General features: G+C 39.1%; 1 protein-coding gene and 1 long non-coding RNA gene across 2 annotated transcripts; both read left to right on the plus strand.

The window, feature by feature from the left end:
* Positions 1-531: 531 nt before the first annotated feature.
* Positions 532-16,455, plus strand: LOC124149233 (acyl-CoA (8-3)-desaturase-like). The gene is made up of 11 exons (XM_046520689.2): positions 532-855; positions 3,855-3,950; positions 5,730-5,927; positions 6,428-6,529; positions 8,628-8,753; positions 9,220-9,280; positions 10,172-10,248; positions 10,476-10,573; positions 13,425-13,601; positions 14,845-14,970; positions 15,590-16,455. Exons 1-11 carry the CDS (start codon positions 667-669, stop codon positions 15,636-15,638), a joined length of 1,299 nt encoding a protein of 432 aa, XP_046376645.1. The 5' UTR covers positions 532-666; the 3' UTR covers positions 15,639-16,455.
* A 397-nt stretch (positions 16,456-16,852) lies between these two features.
* On the plus strand, positions 16,853-19,897 carry LOC125372417. The gene is made up of 2 exons (XR_007218125.1): positions 16,853-19,506; positions 19,540-19,897. It is a non-coding gene; the product is annotated as an uncharacterized LOC125372417 (long non-coding RNA).
* The last annotated feature ends 3,842 nt before the right edge of the window (positions 19,898-23,739 follow it).

The following is a 23,739-nucleotide window of genomic DNA, read 5'->3' on the forward strand; positions in this document are numbered from 1 at the left end:
TAATAAAATGAATCATTGATATATTACAAATATAGATTAGAATGGCGCCTAGCTGGCAAATATTCCAGTTATCCATGCACGCGTCAGTAATAAAAAAGTTTTCATATTAGGATGATTATGGAAAACAAATATTATATATAACATCTGTCAACACGGACAATACCAGATATATAGTAGTAAACATATGTTTTATGACTTAGCTAGGCCTAAATCCGCTTTCTCGCGTCTTTTGTTAAACCTACGTGAGTGGGTATTAATTAAATAATTAATAAGTTACTCGATCGTTATATCCTTACATTTTCAGTAAGCTGATATTAACATGCTAACTAGAAGACTGATACATTAACATACGTTTACACAAAAAGAGAATAGAATATGTACCCTATCCTAGTGTTGAACCCTCTATGTATATAGTATGGCGAGATTTGAGGTAATTGACAATGAAACCGAACTGGACCCACACAGAAATGCTTCCATCTTATTGGCTGATGAGGATGATCTGAGGGTCACTTGAGGTCATGCGTAGGTGAAGGTCATACATAGCGCGATTTTTATTTTCAACCGGTGCGATCGAAAGACATGTTCAATATGAATTAAGTTTCCGTTCGGTTGGATTTATTTATTCCCAGTTTCACACCAAGAGACTGTCAGCTTCTCGTATGCAACATGTGCCGCGAAGAGACGAGGAAAGAGAAAGTGTTGCCATATTATTCTTTGGATGACATTCGCAAACATGCTTCTCGCGAAGATCGGTGGATTGTGATTGACGATTTAGTTTACGATGTAACTTCGTGGGGTAAAATGCACCCGGGTGGTGAAAAACTCATCAACAACCATGCAGGGGAGGATGCCACGGTGAGATGATGTGTGTGTTTTGTGTTACGTTCATAAACCTTGCCGGTAAACACAAAATATAAATATACAGCTGCTAAGCCGGTATGAGGCTCTTGAGGGATGGGCGTGACTCATTTGTATATGTTTATATAGTATTATAAATTTAAGAGTATAAGAACATTACGCAGCTTGTTGTTTCTTCTTTTTTCCTTTCCTTGTTATTCAGCATTAACTAAAGATTCTTCATATTGAATCAATATGTCTTTATGTGACCACCCTTTGTGGCCCCCATTTTGTCTCCAGTGTATGATATTATATTATCATGTATGTAGATCTATATAAATGTTTCATTGAAGAAAATAATACTCTGTCTTTATTTGATACAGGTAAAAATAATTTTATTTCAAAGAAAAATAAACCAGTGAATGATGGTTAGATTTCTACTTCTCACTAGATATCTACAGTCATGGTGTCTTAATTCCAAATCTCCACTTCATCTAAAAAAATGAGAGATTTTGTGTAATGGTCCAGTCATCAAAAGTCTTAATGAAGTCTCTTACTTGAGAAAAAGGTTATTGAACTGAGGCAAGATTTATATTTTCATATTTATATATTTTTTTATATCATTTCATTAACTGTGGTAGATCTGATCACATGTATTCAGCTTTCCAGTTAGAGCAACAAGACAATTAAAAAATTAAACATTTAAATAGTTGTATACATGGTATATTACCACAATGGTTGAATCAACATGATCAATCTATTTCACTGTGTTCATTCCTGTTGCCATAAATATTCAGGTCACAAGAGGTCTGTCCAATTACTTCCTTGTAAAGACAAACTTACCGACTGTCGTACATTTAATTAAAATAAATCCGAACGCATATTTACCTCAGAGGCAAAGTGGAGTATTTGCATTCAAAACACAAACTGATCTTGGATAAATAAGCCACCTGGATCTCAGTTTGATTACACAGTATAAAGTATAGCCCTTTGTAGTCTATATCAAACCTGTGGAAGGTGTTGTGTTTAGCCTGTCAATTTGTGGGATATTTCATTTCTGGAGCAGTATATCCAGACACATTACCTTGTGGTGAAGTGATACCGTTTCCATATTTACTACCGTAGTATGTATGAAGTTTTGGCACTTTCATGGATCATTTATGGACAGACACGGAAGTTTGTTTCCTTTTGGTGAACAGAACAGCAAGGTGTGATCTTGAACCAACTGACATGACGATATATTAGTCTCAATGTAAGAGTTTGCACAGGTTTCAAGTGTCTTTGAAATTAAATTTTTACTTGGAAATGAAATGTGTTCGTTTGGGGGGCTTGTTGTGGTTAAAGCGTTCGCTCGTTCCGCCGAAGACCCAGGTTCAATTCCCGACATGGGTACAATGTGTGAAGCCCATTTCTGCCGTCCCCTGCTGTGATTTTGTTGGAATATTGCTGAAATCAGAGAAGCCCAAACTCACTCCTGCAAAAAGCCTTGAATTTTCCCAACCAAACCCCATCTCAAATATATGATCTTAAAAACATGTCCGTGTCATATAGACGCTGAAAAATGGTACTTGGTGTTACCTTGTCTGGTGGTCGGCATTAAGGGGATAAAACAGACTGGTTGGCTCAGTCCATATACTGTGTCTGACAGGGGTATTCATGTTAAAACTTCTGCATGGTATCTCAGTGGGCTAACCGTAACACTGTAAAGCAGAGATTAGTCTGGACTAGTCAGAGCTCCAGATAAGCTTTTGGTGTTGTGGGTATTTTACCCATGCATTTTAAAATCATTGGGTATCAGTAATTCTATCTGCGTATTCAAATTTCTGTTACCCACTAGTTTTTACACATGTGGGTATTTAAGTTAAATATTTAAAAACACTATTCATCTAGTCCCTGCAAACTGGTGTCGTGTGGGTTCGAGAGCTTTATAGGACTCAAAAATACCACACTACTCCCACACGAAAGTGTGATGGCAAATGATCAGGATGTAACTGTCATCGTGGAGTTTGGCAAGGTTGACGGAATGCCCGTTTATAATTTCAAAATAAGTTGCTGATTTGCTAATCGAATACGCAGGGTTACTTCACAATAATTCGATGATACGCACAAATTTTATTTTTGTAGCGTATCTGTAATGTTCGTTGCGTATTTGATACGCTTGGATTATATTTTACTGCATATTTCTGCATTTCTGATGCGTATTTCACGCAGATACGCAGCTTATCTGGAGCTCTGACTAGTACAACCTTTAACCACATTTTGAATCAACCTAGGGCCGGTGGGGTAGCCTAGTGGTTAAAGCATTTGCTTGTCACACCGAAGACCCGGGTTCGATTCCACACATGGGTACAATGTGTGAAGCTAATTTCTGGGGTCTCCCGCCATGATATTGCTGGAATATTGTTAAAAGCGACGTAAAACCATACTCACACACATCGCCCTCCCCCCTCTAAACATAATAGAAATTATATCTTTTGAGAAATATCTGTTGATATGTGTTAAAGTCTATGAATCTATAACAGATTGAACTGACGTGGGAACCTTTTTTAACCCAAGACCCCCCACAGGTAAAACAATGGTAAATTGACCTTAGTGAGATTGCAGCACAAGTAACTACAGTCAACTATGCTTATAACAAACTGACCGATATAACAAACTCATTTTTTAGTCCCGACCATTTGTTCGGTATAACCGTAGTTTACTATACAGTCAAAAATAAAGGAAATAAATCCATAAGTTAACATCTTTGCAAGATTGTATTAAAAGATGGCACTAATTTCCTGCATTAATCTTAGTCATCAAGCAGGCTACTGCCAACTTGAACCTTCCAGTACATTTTTAAACTACACTTTATAAAACCTCTAGGCAATGCCTTGAAAATTGTTTAGAGGTTTTTCTACTTGAATGTCTGAAAATTCATTTTATGTTATGTCAGACAACATGTGTCAAGCAAGATTGGAAAGAACCTGAAAATTGACATATTTTAAGCAAAATAATTTTTTTCTTTATTATATTAGGACGCATGGGTTGCATTCCATAATGACAGAAAAACAGTGAGCAAGTACCTGCGTCCTCTGCTGGTTGGGAAAGTGAGAGAAGAGGAAAGAAAAGTGGTAAGACCCTGAGAAAGAATATAAGTAAACATTTAGGAGATAAACAATCTGTGTTTTCAATGTAGAGCTAGGTTACCTGTAGATTTAACCCCGCTTAATTGAATTTGGAACCGAACGCACAGTGTGAGGTTTCAAATGTTAAATTTAGCGGGGTTAAATCTACAGGTAACCTAGCTCTACATTGAAAACACAGATTGTTTATCTCCATTCTACCATGACTAAATAAAACGCGAACTCTTTGGTGTTAGCAAATATACTGAGTGAAGCGTCATGGGTTGAGTTCAGTGTTTTGAGTGGGTTATCGATCTGAATTACGGAATCACCGAACAAAATATGGTGCCGTATATACTCAAGCAGTTTGTTTACACCGTAATACTTCACTCGAACATATGACAGGCATTGAAAGCATATAAGCACGTCAACTTGGTAAGCTAACATGAGGTGGGCATCCCGAAAGAAAACAAAGCAAGTTTTGCAAGGCTTTCGCTCTACATCGCACGTCACCATTATGACGTCATATCGCTGATTGTGACGCAAAAAATGACGTCACAGTCATGTATAGAAAAGCGCCAAAATTCCAAGCTCTCTGTTGTCTCCAAAACGTAAATACATTCCCTTTGTTGATTTCTATCGTGTTTTTCTGCACGAAATGTATTGCCACACATCCTTTGACTATTGTAGTAACCGCATCTGGGCATTTTGTAACCTGTAATTGTAGATATAGTTATTTAAATATGCCTACCGACAATGACTGAAAATAGTACTTTTGTATGAATATTAGCTTCCGCGGTGATGCGGCCGTCAAACCATCTGTTTCAATCAGAGGGGGTTTATTGTGATTTAATAGCCTCTGATTGACCAATCAGAATCGAGTAAATTCCAAATTCATGGTAGAATGTCCAATAATGCCAATATTGACATACCATATTTGCCATTAATACCATATTGAAGCAGGGCACTTAATACAGTTAAGACGGTACTATGAAGTTATTTTTCATTACTGACATTGCTCAACAGGTTCAGTAGGAATAAAAAAAACAGCTCTATAAATTTAGATTTTATTCTGGATTTGTCTGATACTTAAATAATTCTACCAGACTCTGATTAATGCAAAATGTATCAGATTACATTTCCAAGAAAAGAAGGGAAGATGTTTTAGATGATGCTCTATCTGATGGGGAATGGGTGAATATGAGATCTTATAGATGTACCGAGGACAGTGGTTCAATTCAAATGATCCATCATATACACTACACACTAAGGCTGGGACAAGTCCAAATTTACTACCCGGGTACCCACCCCCCTACTACCCGACACTACCCAGGTACCCACTGTAGGTCTCAAGATAGGTACAAAATGTCCGATTGGGAAGTTGTTTACCATAGCCCTGGCAAAACGTATTTAGATACAAGTATTAAACAATCTGGCCATGCATACACTGAAGTTGACTAAAGTTCTATCTTTCTACAACCATATGAAAAGTCAGAAAGAATGGGTGCATGGTCAGAAATCATTAGCAACCTGCAGTGTAATCACTGAGCTGTACTGTATAGAGTATTTGTCATTAAACAATATATCAAGTGACTAACCACGGATCCGGGTAGTCCTGTGGGTACCTGGGTCCTACTCAGTACCCACCCAACCCGGGTACCCGAGTTACCCGTCCAACCCCCAACTCCAGCTGTACCTGAACAAGAAAGGAGAAATAAATAAATACAAATTTATGTTTACAATATTTAAAAAAAACAACCAATTTAATCATAACTGTTCCTATGTCAGAGTGAGCTGATCCATGACTTCCGGGACTTGCGTCAGAAGGTGGAGGACATGGGTCTGTTCAAGGCCAGCATCGTCTTCTTCACATGGACGGTGGGTCAGGTGATTGCCCTTGAAGCCTTGGCCTGGCTTATCTTCTGGCAGTTCGGGACGTCCTGGGTGCCGTATCTTGTAGCCACCCTGCTCCTGTCGACTGCGCAGGTAAGGGGTATAACTTACTCTTTGGTATAGGGGCGGTCGGGTAGCCCAGTGGTTAAAGCGTTCGCTCGTCACGCCGAAGACCCGGGCTCGATTCCAGACATGGGTACAATGTGTGAAGCCCATTTCTGGTGTCCCCTGCCGTGATATTGCTGGAATATTGCTAAAAGCGGCGTAAAACCATACTCACTCGCTACTCTTTGGTATACACCCAGCTATGTTCTGTAAATAATTGAGCCTGGTCCAGACAATCCTGTGAGTGACATCGTGAACATTGGTCTTTGCAACTGGGATACGATGACATGTATCAACCAAGTCAGGGAGCTTGACCACCCCCATGTTCACGGGTCTCATTTCTAAAGACAAGCATGGGATACTGGGGACCTATTATTTTGCAAAGTAGTAAACGAAGTAATCGTGCATATCAAACTTTTTCTGATAGTTTTGTTGTAAAAACTTTAAAATGGATGATTATTTAAAAACAATGATTGTGTTTCTTACAGGCCCAAGCAGGATGGTCTCAACATGATTTTGGCCACTTGTCTGTTTTCAACTCATCCAGGTGGAACCACGTCCTTCATGTATTTATCATCAATTTTCTTAAAGTAAGTGACACAGCTAGGTGTGTTAACATTGTAGGGTTGAGTGTTCCTGTCCGGATGGGTATCTCAGGACCTGGAATAGGCTACCCTGCCGCAGCTCGGTGATGTTCATGCCATCCACCACTGGTTTACCTGAACAAGACTTGCTCATTGTCTGGAAGTAGTAGTAATATAGATATGTTACCGACCCAGGGGTAGAATCCATGCTTTAAGGCCAACCAGTCTACAACATTCTTTACTTCCTAATTGTTTAGTACATTTAAAAAGAACTACTAAAAAGTGGTTCTTGCAAGGCACTTCAGTTATCTCAGAAGAGTTGCATACCTTAGCTGTAACAGGATCTGCTAATTATTTGTCTGAAATTCAGATATCCTCAGTTGCTCCAGATAGATGTCATATCAGTGTATTGTATGGATGAAAACCAGTCAAATATGGATGGATTGCAAATAACGATCGAATCAAATATGCAGGCAAACAATACTATATACTCTCATTCCGCTTAATTAATGGGAAATACTACATGTTGTGTCTGGGCGGTCGGGTAGCCTAGTGGTTAAAGTGTTCACTCCTCACGCCGCAGACCTGACATGGGTACAATGTGTGAAGCCAATTTCTGGTGTTCCCCGCGTGATATAGCTGAAATATTGCTAAAAGCAGCGTAAAACCATACTCACTCACTCACTCATGTTGTGTCAGCAGTAAATGAATTTCATCCCAATCCTGCATTGAGAAACGACAATAATCATGCACTCTAATTCTCACATCTCGTATTTGTTTGGCACCCAAATCCAGATGTATAACACAAGGTCTTTTAATGATGGCAGTGCAGGTGTGCTGATGAATGTTTTCAAACCAAACAGGCCTACAAATACATATCATTTTTTAATGTGAAGTTTACATGATATACAGCTTTTCCATTGGACGAGGGGACAGTCATATGACAGCAAAACTGGTGATAGGTTTATGAACGACACAATTTGACGTTCATATGTTTTTCACAAGACTGTAAACAATGATGTAAACAATGTTGGACTACTTCCACATTCCCGGGAAAACCCGTGGAAATTCCCCAGCACGAATAAATACAGAAACATTCTTGCTGATCATTTAGACCCTTTAATTTTGAACTTAGCATTTTAGCATACATTGAGAAAAATCAGTATTTTACCGCAGGATTGTTCCCGAATTTCCTCGCTAAAACCCATCATAGGGAGCAAAACGAAGAAATGCCATCCAAACTGTTGTAGTATCGACTCAACTGACAGTGAAAGTCAACAGCAATCTATGAATTTACCTCAGTATCTACTAACACATCTTTACAATCACTTTTCAATGATCGGCCAATTGATCAGTGATGGCTAACACTTGTAATTACCATGGACAACTTAAAAAATCTCTCCCATCATGTTTATCATGTGAGACATTTTGCCGTACAGTATTTGATGTAAATGTGTTTCAAGAATGTATGGTACTTATTGGTTTAAAAAATATGTAATAGTCAGTTCTCATAATGACCGGTGCTGTACTCCTATGAGTGTAAAAAAGTGACGTTTCGGTATAGATCCTTTGATCTCATTTAGTCCTGCTTGACAACGGTATAAGGATCTATACCGAAACGTCGCTTTTTTACAGTATTAAAGAAGTTGTTATCCATAAAATTGTGTCTACCTTAAAACTATGCCTTGGAGAGCAGGAAATACAATTTAAAAGGTAAATCTTCATGTCTAGTAATGTTTTATATTAAATTTCATATATTTATCGACCAAGTTTGTTATACCTGTTCGTTCACCTGAATTCGCTGAAGGGATACAATATGTGTTTTTAAAAGTACAAAACACAGGATAAATATTTTGTTTACACTAAGAGTCATAGACAACTACTATTCTAATCTTTTTTCAAACTCAGAAATGTGCATCGTAGATCGTGTTAGGTGGGAAGAGCATGTGCTATTGTGTTGAACATCTAACTCCCGCAACTCGAACTCGGTTAAACCGCTGATCGTCTATAACGCTCATAAGTTTTTTGGGCCCCAAAGGTAACGTTGTGGCGAGGGATCAGTGTATGTAAGTGAAATACCTATAGCTATTGTTGTTTGACACAGGGTGCATCAGCTGACTGGTGGAACTACCGCCACTTCCAGCATCACGCCAAGCCGAATGTGGTGCGGAAAGATCCAGATATACGATTAGATTATATTCTCTTGGTTGGCGATAAATTGCCAGTAGAGGTAAGAGTGTTATTCATTATCACAGAATATACTGTAACATGTAGGAATCTGTGTCATGTGGGACTTGAGTTTTCCTTGCAAGATTTTAAGGGGGTAGAAATCAGACCCCAGAAGCATACTATTCATACTATTCTACTACCCACAAAACACTTTAAATTGTTTGTTATTTATTATGTCATTCCCAGTTGGGATTCCAGGTTAGAATAGCATCCTATGCTTTTGGTGAGAGGAGACCAAATGGATTGGGTGGTCAGGCTTGATAATTTGGTTGATTGTGTGTTGTCGTACCCAGATGATATTGATCATTGCTCGTCACAATATTATTCACTGGATTGTCTGGTCCAGACTTGATCATTTATAGGGCTCCGTCATATTGCCAAGTGGGGCCAAGTGTGGCGTAAAACAAACAAACAAACAAACAATATCATGTCGTTTTTATAGCAGGTGACATCCCTGTTTATTTCAGTGGGGCAAGAAGAAGAAGGGAGCCATGCCTTATCACCATCAGCATCAATACTTCTATTTCAGTAAGTGAACTAGTTACTTGAGGCTCGTGTCTTTCCAACTCCAGCCAATGTATTTGCAAAGTGGATCAAAGGGATGTTAGACAATGCCTATGTCCTTGGAGAGTACATCACTAATAGGCCTTCTTAGAGTATATTGAAGTTGGGAATTCTGTAAAAGACTGATTATTTACAAACCGCCCCACTCATGCTGCCTCATATGTGAGGGTTATGGCAATCTCATTAAAATCAGATCTTAGTTCTCGCTACCGCTAAACAAAGACCTGAAGACATCCCATTAGGGGTCACGTCAGAACGACCTTTCATCCAATCAATCAGAGCGTCGCTTACCAGATTTTGAAAGTGACAGTCGGAATGTGATTTCTAATCATGCAACCTCGAAAACTTTAACATGGGGTATTCCGAACGTTAGTTATGGATTTAACGACTGAATCCTTACAATCTAGACAATCTATTAGCCAATTCAGAATGTTTTTTGTTCAGGTTTCAAATTTGTAATCGAGAATTTGGCAAAATATGTTTCAAAGCGTAATCGCCAATTTGAAATTAGGGCTGTAAAGCACGAGAAAGCTGCCTTCTGATTGGTCATTCCATTGGTCGGTCAAAGTTCGCGCAAGGTCGGTCTGATGTGACCTGTAATGGGATGTCCTCAGATCTTTGTTTAGCGGTAGCGAGAACTAAGGTCTGATTTTAATGAGATTGGGTTTATGGTTCTTAAAACTCAGTGAGAAAATTTTACAATATCTACAGGGGTCATTTATTTAGGCAATGTTTTAGCTGTGTTCTGGTAGCTGTGATTTAGCTGAAATCTTGTTGCCTGTGTCACTGAACTACATTCTGTGACAGCCCTGTGCAGTTTTATAAATAATTCCTCGAATTTTCTCCTGTTTTCAGTCATGCCACCATTGCTGCTGCCTCTGTACTTCAACTTTGAGATTCCCTATTTCCTCATCTCCAGAGGGAAGTGGGCGGTGAGATACTGTTGTATTCTACAAATTAGGAGATGCCCTACCACTAGACCACAGAGGTGGTATCCCATATAAAGAGGACATGCTGTGATATAATCAAAATTGCCAGTCAAAGCAGCTTTAAACCCATCTCACTACTGCTTGTCTTAAAAATACACCTACATGTTAATCTGACTTATTTTCAGTTAGGAAATTCCTGTTTGATTCCTGGGGTCCTATTTGTTTGACAGGAGCTGTTCTGGATGGGAACGTTCTTCCTCAGATGGCACATCATCTTTTCCCCCTTTATTAGTGTGGGGGGGATATTTGCCCTTTTCTTCTTTGTCAGGTGAGTTCAATAAATGTTTTCAAGGTCAAGGCATGAAAAACATGACATCTTCCCTAGGCAAGAGAGTTAACTGACCATAAAAGTCCAGTTTCCACCCTTGCCGAAGCAAGCTGGAATTGTGGAGTTATATTTTGGCTTGACTAACGAGACATTCGGTTCATAAATGTGGTCGACCGGGGATTATTGTGGGTAAATAGATATATTAAAGAACGTAGTTGGTGGGTTAGTTGAAGGGAGTTGAATGGCTGACGTAGTACCTATCTTTGTAGCCCTTGTTGTAGAAGCTCACGCCCACGCGGGCGTAGTGGCTGGGAAGATGTGACGATACCACGCTTCTTGCATGCTCGGCTAGGTGGAAGCCATGATTGGGAGAGTCGAGATGTAAGGAGCGTGTTCATTGGTTGTGTCTGTTTTCCTGGTCACATGGTCCGCGTGGTGGCTTTATAAGCCTACCCTGGGTAGGGAAATGTCAGTCGTCGCTCACCAGTATCTGGTAAGATGCAGTCGGCTCCCGCGCCCTGAATCAGGACCGTTTATTATTTATTATAGGGCTTTTGTTGGGATATTAGATTAGGAGGTATGGGTGGGGGAAAATAGAGATACGATTGAATAGGTTGGGTTTATAGACGTTCAATGTTTGGGAGTTAAGATAGTGGGATGGTAAAAAAGAACAAGTTTAAGTAAGAAGGTTGAATTCATTTATGTAGGTAGTGAAGGGGGGAAATTACATAGGTTAAAGTTAAGTGGAGAAAGATTTTTCATCTGTTTTTTTTTTTTTTTGTTAAATAAATTTTAAATCCAACTTCGCTCTTTGTGGTTTATCTATAATTAAAATTGGTAACCCGGCCGGAGCCCCCTAGAACATAAAGCCAAAAGAATACTGCCCAGGGAGACGAGAACACAACGCAAAGCACCGCAGTAAAACATCAGACCTTTGTCAACTATTTTTATAGTTCTACTGTCACTGGGCGCCTTTTACAGGCTTTAGAGGGCGCCTATTACAATAAACAACATGGCAGTTCGTGTTGATTGCAGGATTTGTAGAGCATGTGTACCTTCAAATGGGCGACCGCAGATGTTTTCCAAATCTTTTCATGTCTTTAATCAATGTGCTCGAGTGATTTGATGTAAGACCCAATTTATTACAAAAGGATTTTGATTATCGATCAGATTGTCTTGACTGGCGCCGCCATTTTGTTTGAATCAAATGCAAGTGATATGAGATGTGGAATCTCGTTGGTCAATGAAAGGGACATAGAAGGGGCATAACCCGTAATTGCTGCTAGTGGTGCTATGATCGAACCATGAAATTTCAGCCGAGTTCGGGAAGGGTGGAGGCTGGACTTTTACAGTCAGTTAACTCCCTTGCCTCAGGAAGATGAAACATGATGAAGGCCCTGTACAAGTGAAATTTTGAGAAAGATTAAAAATCTGCCTGAAAGTCATGGAAAAGAGTTCAGGTGAGAGAGCATTTTGTCACTTTTTGAGTGAGTGAGTGAGTTGGGTTTAGCCCCACTTTGAACAGTTTCCCAGTTGTATCATGGCATATCAGCTCAATGTTGGAGGAAAGCCCTAAGTGGTGCCTGTCTCAGACGTTTACCATTTTGGTGGAACCCACAAGCATGGGTATGGTGCTGACAAACCTAGAAAGATAATCGTGGTGAACCAGGATTCAAACCAACAATCACAGATTTCTTGCAAGCTCAAGAGACATAACTCAACACAGCCTTAGATGACTGGGCCACCAGTGCCCCACTTTTAGACTTTGAAGCTTACAATTATCAAATCCAGTAGTGTGACTTAAACATTGTGATAAAGTCTGTTGTAAGACGTTTCAACTTGAGCATGTCCTTTCAGACAGGCTGATAGTTTTTGTAAATGTATTTATCATCCAAAACTGGCTCCCACAGGAGATATTGCTTGGATTAGTTCAAGCGATATCTACACTGTAGATATCGCTGCAATGAAATTACATCACAATGCTTTGCAGACAATTGTGACGTCATTTGTTTCCATGACATCACAATCAAATGACATCACTAATGGCTCTGCTACTGAAGCTGTTAGCAGTACTTTTTACGCTGAAGTCACTGCTAATTACTGTCTACAAATTGTAAAAGTTGGAAGAATGATGTTGGATGATAAATAAGATCTCACCCTTGTGTCTTTTGATATCAAATATATCAACACTCGTAGATAAAAGTGGCAAAAATCCTCGGCAAGCCTCGGAATTTTTCTACTTTTATCAACTCATGTTGATATATTTGATATCAAAAGACACTCGGGTGAGATTCTCTATTTAACAGTGAAGTCATTTTGGGAAATTTTATCTGAGTTCGGGTCCTACTCACAGTTTTTCTTGAACTTTGAAAAATCATTTCTCTCTGTGTGTATTTTAGCAATAAGGTTTTAATAAAAGAATTGGTTCTCGGGCAATGACTTTTGAAAATATAGTTCGGGCGGGGGGAAGTTTTTTTTGTGGCTTGTTCAAACTAGTATGTAATAAAATAAACAGTTGTGTACCATCAACCTGGGAAAGAGCCTCCCAACATGAACAAGCATACAAACTTCTATTACTGCCACGACCAAAACACGAGATGATCAGAAAAGCAGTATAGCAGTGCATGGGTAAAGGGAAGTAACTGCATGCTTTATTGGATCGCATTGTTTTTGAGTATTTTTGAAAATGGAAACAAAACCAAAACCAAGACCATTATTTTATTTTGTCTGACTGTGTACTTTTATAAACGTACACTTGTCAGCTAAAAGAACAAGTGCCAATTTCAACATGTTCAGACATTTATTATTTGTCAATTTTATCAATGATCTTCACTATGTTTTTTTTGTAAAGGTTTTTTGAGAGCCACTGGTTTGTGTGGACGACCCAGATGAACCACATCCCTATGGTGGTGGACAAGGACCACAGCCTCGACTGGGTTACCATGCAACTACAGGCAACATGCAACGTGGACCAATCAGCTTTCAATGACTGGTTCAGCGGCCATCTTAATTTTCAGATAGAACATCAGTAAGTCTTATTTGTTAGATGCATTCATGCTTGTATGGTAACAATGCAATACTGAAATGACTGCATTGATCATTGCACATGCCATTAACCACAGGTTTTTCTGAACAAGAACAGATTACCATATTTTCTTGAGTTTAGTGAATCCCCCCCGAAACACAGCTGTGTAGAAGGGGATGTGCATTATACACGCCATAATGAGTTTTGATGGGTTTTTTTCACCAATGCATAGACATTACTGTGAGCACGTAACACCGGAAATACCATGTCAACAAATCCATACTGAAGTACATAAATTAATCATGTACTTACACTGTCTGGTTATAAAAAGTGTTCATTGTATATCTGGACTTATGTTTGTAACTTATTTAATTAATCTCATTCAAAATTCCTTTTAATATTGTTTTAATTAATTTTGGCCAAATCGTGTGTGAAGCAATCGGAAAAGTAATCGCTATAATATTACTGAGTATGTCAGAAAACAACACTCACTTAGAATGCAAGCAAGCACACCCCTAAAAACAAACTTTAATGTGTCCACTTTCATGTCTGTCCCAACTTTGGACATGTGCAACAAAATAGGGACCCCCACTGCCAAAATAAAAAACAAACCTTATAACAGTATATATACAGTTTTACATCCCACATATTCAAGGCCACCACTACTCACAACGCCTCATGTATCAGACTCAGCCGCTAAACGAGTCTCTTCACGGTAATGAATGCCGGGGATTGGTCAAGGGCATATGGAGTGGTGACACCAGAAGAAAGGATAGTTAAAGTCATTTTATGTGCGCTTCAGTAACTTTGGATATCAAATAAAAATCTGGGTTGTATAATCGGAACTGAAAATCCACATTTCAAAGAAACCTCCCTGACTGATATATGCTTCTGTTATCAACTGATTGTTTTACTTGCAGCTGAGACCCGTGAAGATCTGGGGTAGAATAGGTCTTCAGCAACCCATGCTTGCCGTAAAAAGCGACTATGCTTGTCGTAAGAGGCGACTGATGGGATTGGGTGGTCAGGCTCACTGACTTAGTTGATGCATGTCATTGTATCCCAATTGTGTGGATAGATGCTCATGATGTCAATCACTGGATTGTCTGGTCCAGACTCAATTAAGTGCCACCATGTTGACTTCTTACATGCTCAAGACTGTATTGGTTCAAGTGAGTTGTGTTCTTCGTCGGCATTGGGCACGAGAAGAAGAGGGCATCTTGCAATGGAATTCTTTGTGTTTCAGTTTATTCCCGACGATGCCTCGCCACAACTATCACAAAGTGGCACCACTTTGTAAATCTCTCTGTGAAAAACATGGCCTCAAGTACGAATCTAAACCGCTCTTCAAGGCATTTTCGGACATCATAGGGTAAGCAGCTGGACAATTACCCTTAGAAATTTTCCTCCCGAACCATAGTTAATTGATATTACATCAGTTGAGAAAACATCCAAATACTTTAACATAGTCTTAGGGTTTAAAAATTAAAAGAATTGGTTCTCAGGCAATGATTTTTGAAAATATAGTGTGGGTCCTTTTTTGCGGGGGGTTGTTCAAACTACTGTAGTATGTAACCAAATAAACAATTGTGTACAATCAACCTGGGAAAAGGCCTCCCAACATAAATGTATTCCTTGATGAGTAAAATACTGGAATACAGTATTTGACTACCGTTGGACTTGGAATATTTAAGGATATTTTTTTTTTCTAAATCAAAATAAAAAGGAAACGTGCGGCGAACTTTATGATGATGCAGGCGGTGCCTGAGAACCAAGACTATTTATTTTCTAGCCTTACTGTCTGTTTTGTGCCCCAATGATCAACTGCTGGTTTGCATCCAGTTATTTACAAGCCACTATGAATACAGTTGAAATATTACTAACTGAACTGTAAATACCATTCACTCACTCAAAAAATATGATCTGTATGATTTAACTTAAGACTGAATACAGTGTTCAGTAGGTTTTATGAATGCTTCTTCTACTTTCAGATCACTGAAAAGGTCGGGCAAGCTGTGGTATGAAGCATACCATATGTAACTTCAGGGTTGTAGGTGTGCATTGTGTAGTGGACCTACAGGTGTCACCACTGCCCAGCAATCAAAAGATGAAACTTGATGGCTCTCATTTTGTTAACAATCACTGATCCTTGTTGAAATGTGAGGATGTAGTTTCTTACATAAGGTACAATGGTTTATCGGGTTTTATCTTAAAAACAAGAAAAATATGACTTCGATTTGGTAATTATGAATAAGGAAGTATGAACATGAACTTGTTTTTATTTTAATTTTTGTTTTTGAACAGTTGACAATAAATAATCAGGGTATAACATCACGCTTTGATATTAATGAGAAGTGTTCAAGTACAACCGTACATGCCTTCATTGCGTGGCTAATTTAGATGCAAAGGTGTCTGGAAACACTGTCTGGGGGAGGTAATTCAAACTGCCTGGGGGAGGTAATTCAAACTGCCTGGGGCTCATTTTGACACAATGGAGCATGAGGTAGACTGCAGTTTTGCATGTTGAAATAAAAATTGACAACTGACAGTTGACTCACTGGCCCAACCAAACAACATCACCCAGCCCCATCTTCTTTTGAAATTCCTTGAATGTTGTGATTTATTCAGAGATGTCAACAGAATATGTTATTTTAAACAATATACATATTTACATGAATAGAGTGTTTATCATTTCAAACCCTTTCCATGAATTAATCAAATGTATTTACCCTGAATAGGTCTTACACCAAACTATTCAAAATGTTGATTTCCAATGTCTGAGAGCAAAAGCCATTTTCTAGTCATATTTGGAACCAATGTCATCATCATCATCATAATCGTCGACGTAGGTAATCATGAAACACCAAATCTTTCTGTTATGGTCATAATGTGTACTTACAGCTAAAGTGTATTGTTGGTACTTTAATGCGTCATTTGTGCTTTTGTTTTATTATGTACTATTTAACAATTTGTTTGGCTTCATAATGTAAATTATGGTATGTGGAATATTTTTATTATCTCAAGGGATTTGTATTGCACATGATTGAAGACTTTCAGTGTATTGTGTCTGCAACAATTTTATAGATCAACATATCAATATTTGAACACACAATGCCATTTAGAAAGTGGTCAAATGTAATAAATGTTATGTTTGCGATAACACTTTCTTAGTAAAGTACAGATTCTCATACTTTTTGGGGTTGAGTCCCGTCTGGGATTTGAACCCATGCTGCCAGAGTGAGGCACCAGTCGCCAGCACACAAAGTCAGTGATCTGACCCACTCAGCCACCGAGGTCGCCACAAAAATGAAAGTCCGACAACTGGTAGTCTAGATCACGTACTTTGTATACCCTTCCGACAAGTGTAAATATCATTATTTATCAAAGAGATCGTCAGTGTTATATTTTAATCTAAATTGAGTAAAAAACAAAACATGAAAAAAACGTTACTACTTGCAGTTTGAAGAGGTAGTTGTGGAATGTATTGTGAAGAGCATGGTCTAGTTTGATTAAAAAATACATATATGTGAAGAGTTGTGATATAAACAATTAGGCAAAGCCATATTTAAGAAAACAAAAACATCTTTTGTTCCTCAGAGAGTGAACACCTTTCGTATTTTTTCTTCTAAAATTTGAAACAAAACTCAGTAGCTGTTTAATCAAACATATCAAATGAATCTGTTTAGTTAACCCACGTTCTGGAAAGAAATTAAAGTATTTTCGTCTTAGTGAAGTGGATGCACATTTTACACATTGTTGTTCGATTCCCGGGGTGTTGGTGCCACTTTGAATTGTGCACATCAGTCGTTTAAATTGCCAATAAAAAAATAATGTTCAAATTTCCGATGTCATATGAAGCAGACTTATCCATAATGTGAACACTAATGTTTTCTGTTTGTATTAAAGAACAAGTCTAATGCGAATTCAGTCGTTGTTGGTGGTGTTGGTGTTGGCGGTATTCGTGGTGGGAATATATTTTAAATTTTGAGAATTATGTGGCCAAGATTTTTTTCTGCAGGCATAGATAGTGTAGGTTGATTCTCCATCTGTTTACTATTTAGTGTATTGATGGGGTAAACAATGCCAGTCAGACAGTTACTTTGACACTGGCGCGGCTGAAAATGCAAGTTTTCCATTTTGTCATGGCAGTGAGTAACACCAATGTGGATGGGTAAGCCTCGAAGCCGACTGGAAATTTGAAATAAAATTTAAAATTGGGCAACTGAGATATCTCTTTACAACTTTCCTCAAGTTTTGCTTGTTCAGTAAACATTCTCAAAATAACAGACTTTGCCTGTTCGACAAGGTTTCTTGAATGAATGAGGTGTATCTCCTTTCCGTTTCTTGAATGAATGAGGTGTACCTCCTACCTATTTCTTGAATGAATGAGGTGTACCTCTTACCCATTTCTTGACTGAATGAGGTGTACCTCCTACCTGTTTCTTGAATGAATGAGGTGTACCTCCTACCTGTTTCTTGAATGAATGAGGTGTACCTCCTACCTGTTTCTTGAATGAATGAGGTGTACCTCCTACCCATTTCTTGAATGAATGAGGTGTACCTCTTACCCATTTCTTAAATGAATGAGGTGTACCTCCTACCTGTTTCTTGAATGAATGAAGTGTACCTCCTACCTGTTTCTTGAATGAATGAGGTGTACCTCCTACCTGCTTCTTGAATGAATGAGGTGTACCTCCTACCTGTTTCTTGAATGAATGAAGTGTACCTTCTACTTGTTTCTTGAATGAATGAGGTGTACCTCCTACCTGTTTCTTGAATGAATGAAGTGTACCTTCTACTTGTTTCTTGAATGAATGAGGTGTACCTTCTACTTGTTTCTTGAATGAATGAGATGTACCTCCTACCTGTTTCTTGACTGAATGAGATGTACCTCCTACCCATTTCTTGAATGAATGAGGTGTACCTCCTACCTGTTTCTTGAATGAATGAGGTGTACCTCCTACCTGTTTCTTGAATGAATGAGGTGTACCTCCTACCTGTTTCTTGAATGAATGAAGTGTACCTCCTACCTGTTTCGTGAATGAATGAGGTGTACCTCCTACCTGTTTCTTGAATGAATGAGGTGTACCTCCTACCTGTTTCTTGAATGAATGAGGTCTACCTCCTACCTGTTTCTTGAATGAATGAGGTGTACCTCCTACCTGTTTCTTGAATGAATGAAGTGTACCTTCTACTTGTTTCTTGAATGAATGAGGTGTACCTCCTACCTGTTTCTTGAATGAATTAGATGTACCTCCTACCTGTTTCTTGAATGAATGAAGTGTACCTTCTACCTGTTTCTTGAATGAATGAGGTGTACTTCCTACTTGTTTCTTGACTGAATGAGGTGTACCTCCTACCTGTTTCTTGAATGAATGAGATGTACCTCCTACCTGTTTCTTGAATGAATGAGATGTACCTCCTACCTGTTTCTTGAATGAATGAGATGTACCTCCTACCTGTTTCTTGAATGAATGAGGTGTACCTCCTACCTGTTTCTTGAATGAATGAAGTGTACCTCCTACCTGTTTCTTGAATGAATGAGGTGTACCTCCTACCTGTTTCTTGAATGAATGAAGTGTACCTCCTACCTGTTTCTTGAATGAATGAAGTGTACCTCCTACCTGTTTCTTGAATGAATGAAGTGTACCTCCTACCTGTTTCTTGAATGAATGAAGTGTACCTCCTACCTGTTTCTTGAATGAATGAAGTGTACCTCCTACCTGTTTCTTGAATGAATGAGGTGTACCTCCTACCTGTTTCTTGAATGAATGAGGTGTACCTCCTACCTGTTTCTTGAATGAATGAGGTGTACCTCCTACCTGTTTCTTGAATGAATGAAGTGTACCTCCTACCTGTTTCTTGAATGAATGAGGTGTACCTCCTACCTGTTTCTTGAATGAATGAGGTGTACTTCCTACCTGTTTCTTGAATGAATGAGGTGTACCTCCTACCTGTTACTTGAATGAATAATTATTGTGTTGACTTATAGGTTTACTGTAAACCGTGCTTGTTTCTTGTGGATATGACAAGTGCCTGGTTTGGTTCAGATTATTGATTCCATCAATAAGGATAGTTTGTGCCTATTATGTAAACAAATGTACTTAATTATTATGTCTGTAACAATTCGGATATAACAAGGGGTATGGCTTGATAAATTCATGATAGAAATAATTGTAGAATATTTTTATATCAAACTAACAGGATACATGTTATTATGTCATCTTTTTACACACACAGTTTGATGCTTTTCATGTGACCGGTGATTGTTAGTGGAATAAAGTGACTTACAAAATGTTTGGATTCTTTGTGATTTGATATTTTATGATGAGCGGACGTCCAACAAAGGCATACTGCAGCGTGACACAACCATGCTATGTGTAAAACTTTGTGACTTGGTTGATTGCAAATTAGCGTGGGAAGTTGCTCTCAATCACCGATTTGTCTGACACAGATTATATTTACAGCCTCCCGGCATTTAGCTGGAATATAGCTGGATGTGGTGTTAAACAACAAACACACTAAACTTTATGTGGATGCAAACATCCAATTTGGATCAAATCACAGACGTTCACTATCGACACTTCACTATTAATGACCACAGAATTCTTACTATTAAGGACTGCAGAATTCTTACTATTAAGGACTGCAGAATTCTTTCATTTTGACCAGTCATTGACAACGCTTTCATTTTTGAGACTCTACGTTGAGTGAAACGATCGTCTGTTCCAATTTTTGTAGGACAATGCATTCCTTGACAATGTGTAGAATGATGTACAGCAAATCATCCTAACGAACTCACATGGCCCACCTACCGTGGGGATTCATGGCAGAATACGTCGCCAGTGTCCCATGCTTGCAAATGTCTTCTAATGGGGATCTGTGTGTGCGTGTGATTGTGCAAGCCCACTGAGATACCATGCCACAATTTGACATAGGTACTACAGTCCGACACAGTATACTGACTCTGAGCCGTCCACTACTTTATTAGTGCCGAGCGCCAGGGTAACAACAATTACCAACATCTTTTGGTATGATGCGTCCAGGGGATCAAACCAACGACTTTCCGCTCTCCTGGCAGACGCTCTATTCACTTGTCTACAGAGTCGGTCCGAAATATTCCGACTTTCAGTTCTTACAGAGGAAACGATATCAATATTATCAGATCACAAAGATGACGTTTTGAGATTGGAATTATACATAACCATGTTGAACAGCAACTGGAAATTGGATTTTTCTCTGCAAAGAAAATTATTTTGCTTTTGCTCCGTTATTTTTAAGGAATGGCAAGGAGGAGACTAGCTGGACTGCATGTAGGTTGTAGCAACAAGCTGCGTAACAAAACACATGAATTTGATGTACAGGAAACTAAGACAACTAATCGTCCAGTAATGACAGGTGATGAGACGAGTATGCGAGTGTGTATGTTGTAGCAACAAGATGCGTAACACAAAACATGAATCAGTTTGAGTCGAGTCCGATCCAGAAAAAAACCCAAAGTTCCTTCATCGCATGACCCTTGGGCAGCCATCCAGAAAGGCGGGTAAGATGACACACATCGACCAGGCAACACACACTGGAATGACACTCAGCAACATGCCTGTTTGTTTGTTTGTTTGTTGTTTAACGCCGCTCTCAGCAACATTCCAGCTACATGACGGCGGTATGTAAATAATCATGTCTGGACCAGTTAATCTAGTGATTGACATCATGAGCATCAATCTACGCAACTGAGATACGATGACATGCATCAAGCAAGTCAGCGAGCCTGATCACCCGATCCTGTTAGTCGCCTTTTACGACAAGCATGGGTTGCTGAAGACCTATTCTACCCCGGATCTTCACGGGTCCAGCCGCTAGTGGTGATGTAATTCGAGATGAGCTCGAGAGAGGCACACACTTGCCTCCTTATATAGTCCAAATCCCTTCTAGATCGTTCTATACCAGGCTGGATTAGACCAGCTGTACTGAAAGATTCCAGATTACACTTGACTCCAAAAAGCATCTTAATATAGTAACTCCCACACAACTCTTTACATTAGATAGTAATGCATTCCTGACAACTAATTATTGTTAAATCACAATATTATGAACTTCTACTGAATCTTAACAGAACCAATGTAATACAATTACAAAATTGTTTAACTGTAAAGTAAACTGCCATATTACAATCCCCACTAGGTGTTTTGTATGAACCGCTAAAGTGTAATTTTACAAACAAATATGGGCAATAGCTATATTATTCAAGACAAATTGTCAACCTCGATGAATATTAAGAAAGACCCTTGTAAAATGTTCCCCACATAAAACCAAAATATTTTTTTCCCCTGAAAAGTTGTTTCACAGGATGATTGGACCCCAGTTGCTGTATTTCATTCCCTGGTCACGGCAAGGATGGTAAAGTCAGCGTTTTAATGCTTCGCCAAACTAATTGAGATTTGGATTCTTCAGTCATCACCTTCTAGGTACGATGCTATCAAATGGATTGACAGTTTATTTTCTTAATGAACTATATGGATCACACACAGCCACGTGCGTATTTAGTAATACGAAATATCACGAGTGCACGTAATGATAACTGAATTGCGTATTACATATATGCCATACACCACTTGTGAGTGAGATACAGTTTAAGCTGTGCTGGTAATTGATCAGCTATAGAGCGACATCTGTACACCCACATGATGACACTTTGTAGCTTGATACTTGTATATTAGTGATTACAACATCTGCTGCCGACGGCAATGTGTTGTGTAAATATGGATGGCACTGATTCACACTCGTAAAAGCATCCAATCCTCACGTGACTATCTGTTTCTGCTAAGGTATTGATTTCAGGCACCGCAGTTTGTTTGTTGTTAGAAGTCGCACTCATAAATATTCCAGCTATATGACGGCGGTCTGTAAATAATCATGTCAGACCGTTTGTTTTACAACCTTGTTGTTGCTTTATACTTGACTGCCATTATGGTCGTTGAAAACATAGAATATTTCCGTATATAACGTTAAGTCAAACGCATTCAATATTGTTAAACATCCAACCTGTTCCCATCTTCCCGAGGCAAGGGCGTTAAAAGTCCAGTTTCCACCCTTGCCGAGCTACGCTGGAATTTCCAGTGGCTATTACTAGTTATGCCTCTTCTATGTCCCTCCTATTGACCAATCAGATTCCATCACTCATATCACTTGCAGTCTCTTCAAAAAAATGGCGGCGCCTAGTCAAAACGATCTGATAGATAATCAAGATCCATATTTGTAATAAAACGGGTCTTACGCTGCGAAGTGCATCAAATCACTTGAGCACCTTGATTAAAAACATGAAAACATATCTGGCAAAATATCTGTCGACGCCCAGTTGGCGGTAAACATGCTCTTCAAATCCTGCAGTCGACCGAAATCTGCACGTTGAAATCTATGTAGTTCGTTACGCGATTTTGATTGGACTGTGCATAGACTCGTTAGACCAGCCAAAATGTAACTCCGGAATACCAGCCTAGTTCGGCAAGGGAGGAAACTGGACTTTAAAAGTCAGGTAACGCCCTTGCCTCGGGAAGCTGACCTGTTCGCGATATCTCCGGTTTATACTTCTCTTGTGGCAGTACCCCTGTGTCAAGGAGAGATCATGATGTGGTTAGAAACGTTTACGTTACCCAACAAAATGCCCCTCGCGCTATGACATTTCTTACAGTCCTACTAAATAACGTCTGGGAGAGTCCGGAAACGTCTTTGTCTGATAGAATTAAATTTAAATTATCTTCCAGATCAGCACATGCCTCTTAGATCAAGACGACGGTAGCAGTGGTGAAACAAGACAGAGACCAAGGATTCAGTTATCCCCATCTCGCCTCCAACATCAGTCTGGGGCACGGGTGGCCCAGTCGTCTAAGAAGCCGCGATTCGATGTGCAGAGTTGCGACCCTTGGACAGCCAGAAACCTATGATTGGGTTCGAATTGAGGTATGAATCGAAAAACCGATGTGCAAACCTTTGTAAGAATCCACTACGCGGATTCATACAGTTTAAATACAGGGAAACTTTCGAAATTCGAACGGTACCGTCACCAGTGTATTCGTAGGGATAAAACCTTTTCCAGATCGACGAGTAAGGGGTAAATGATATTGTCCCTCTGTGTTCGGGAAGG

Source organism: Haliotis rufescens, unplaced genomic scaffold, assembly GCF_023055435.1.
Source record: "Haliotis rufescens isolate VD_foot unplaced genomic scaffold, xgHalRufe1.0.p SCAF_4, whole genome shotgun sequence".
Classification (NCBI taxonomy): Eukaryota; Metazoa; Mollusca; class Gastropoda; order Lepetellida; family Haliotidae; genus Haliotis; species Haliotis rufescens.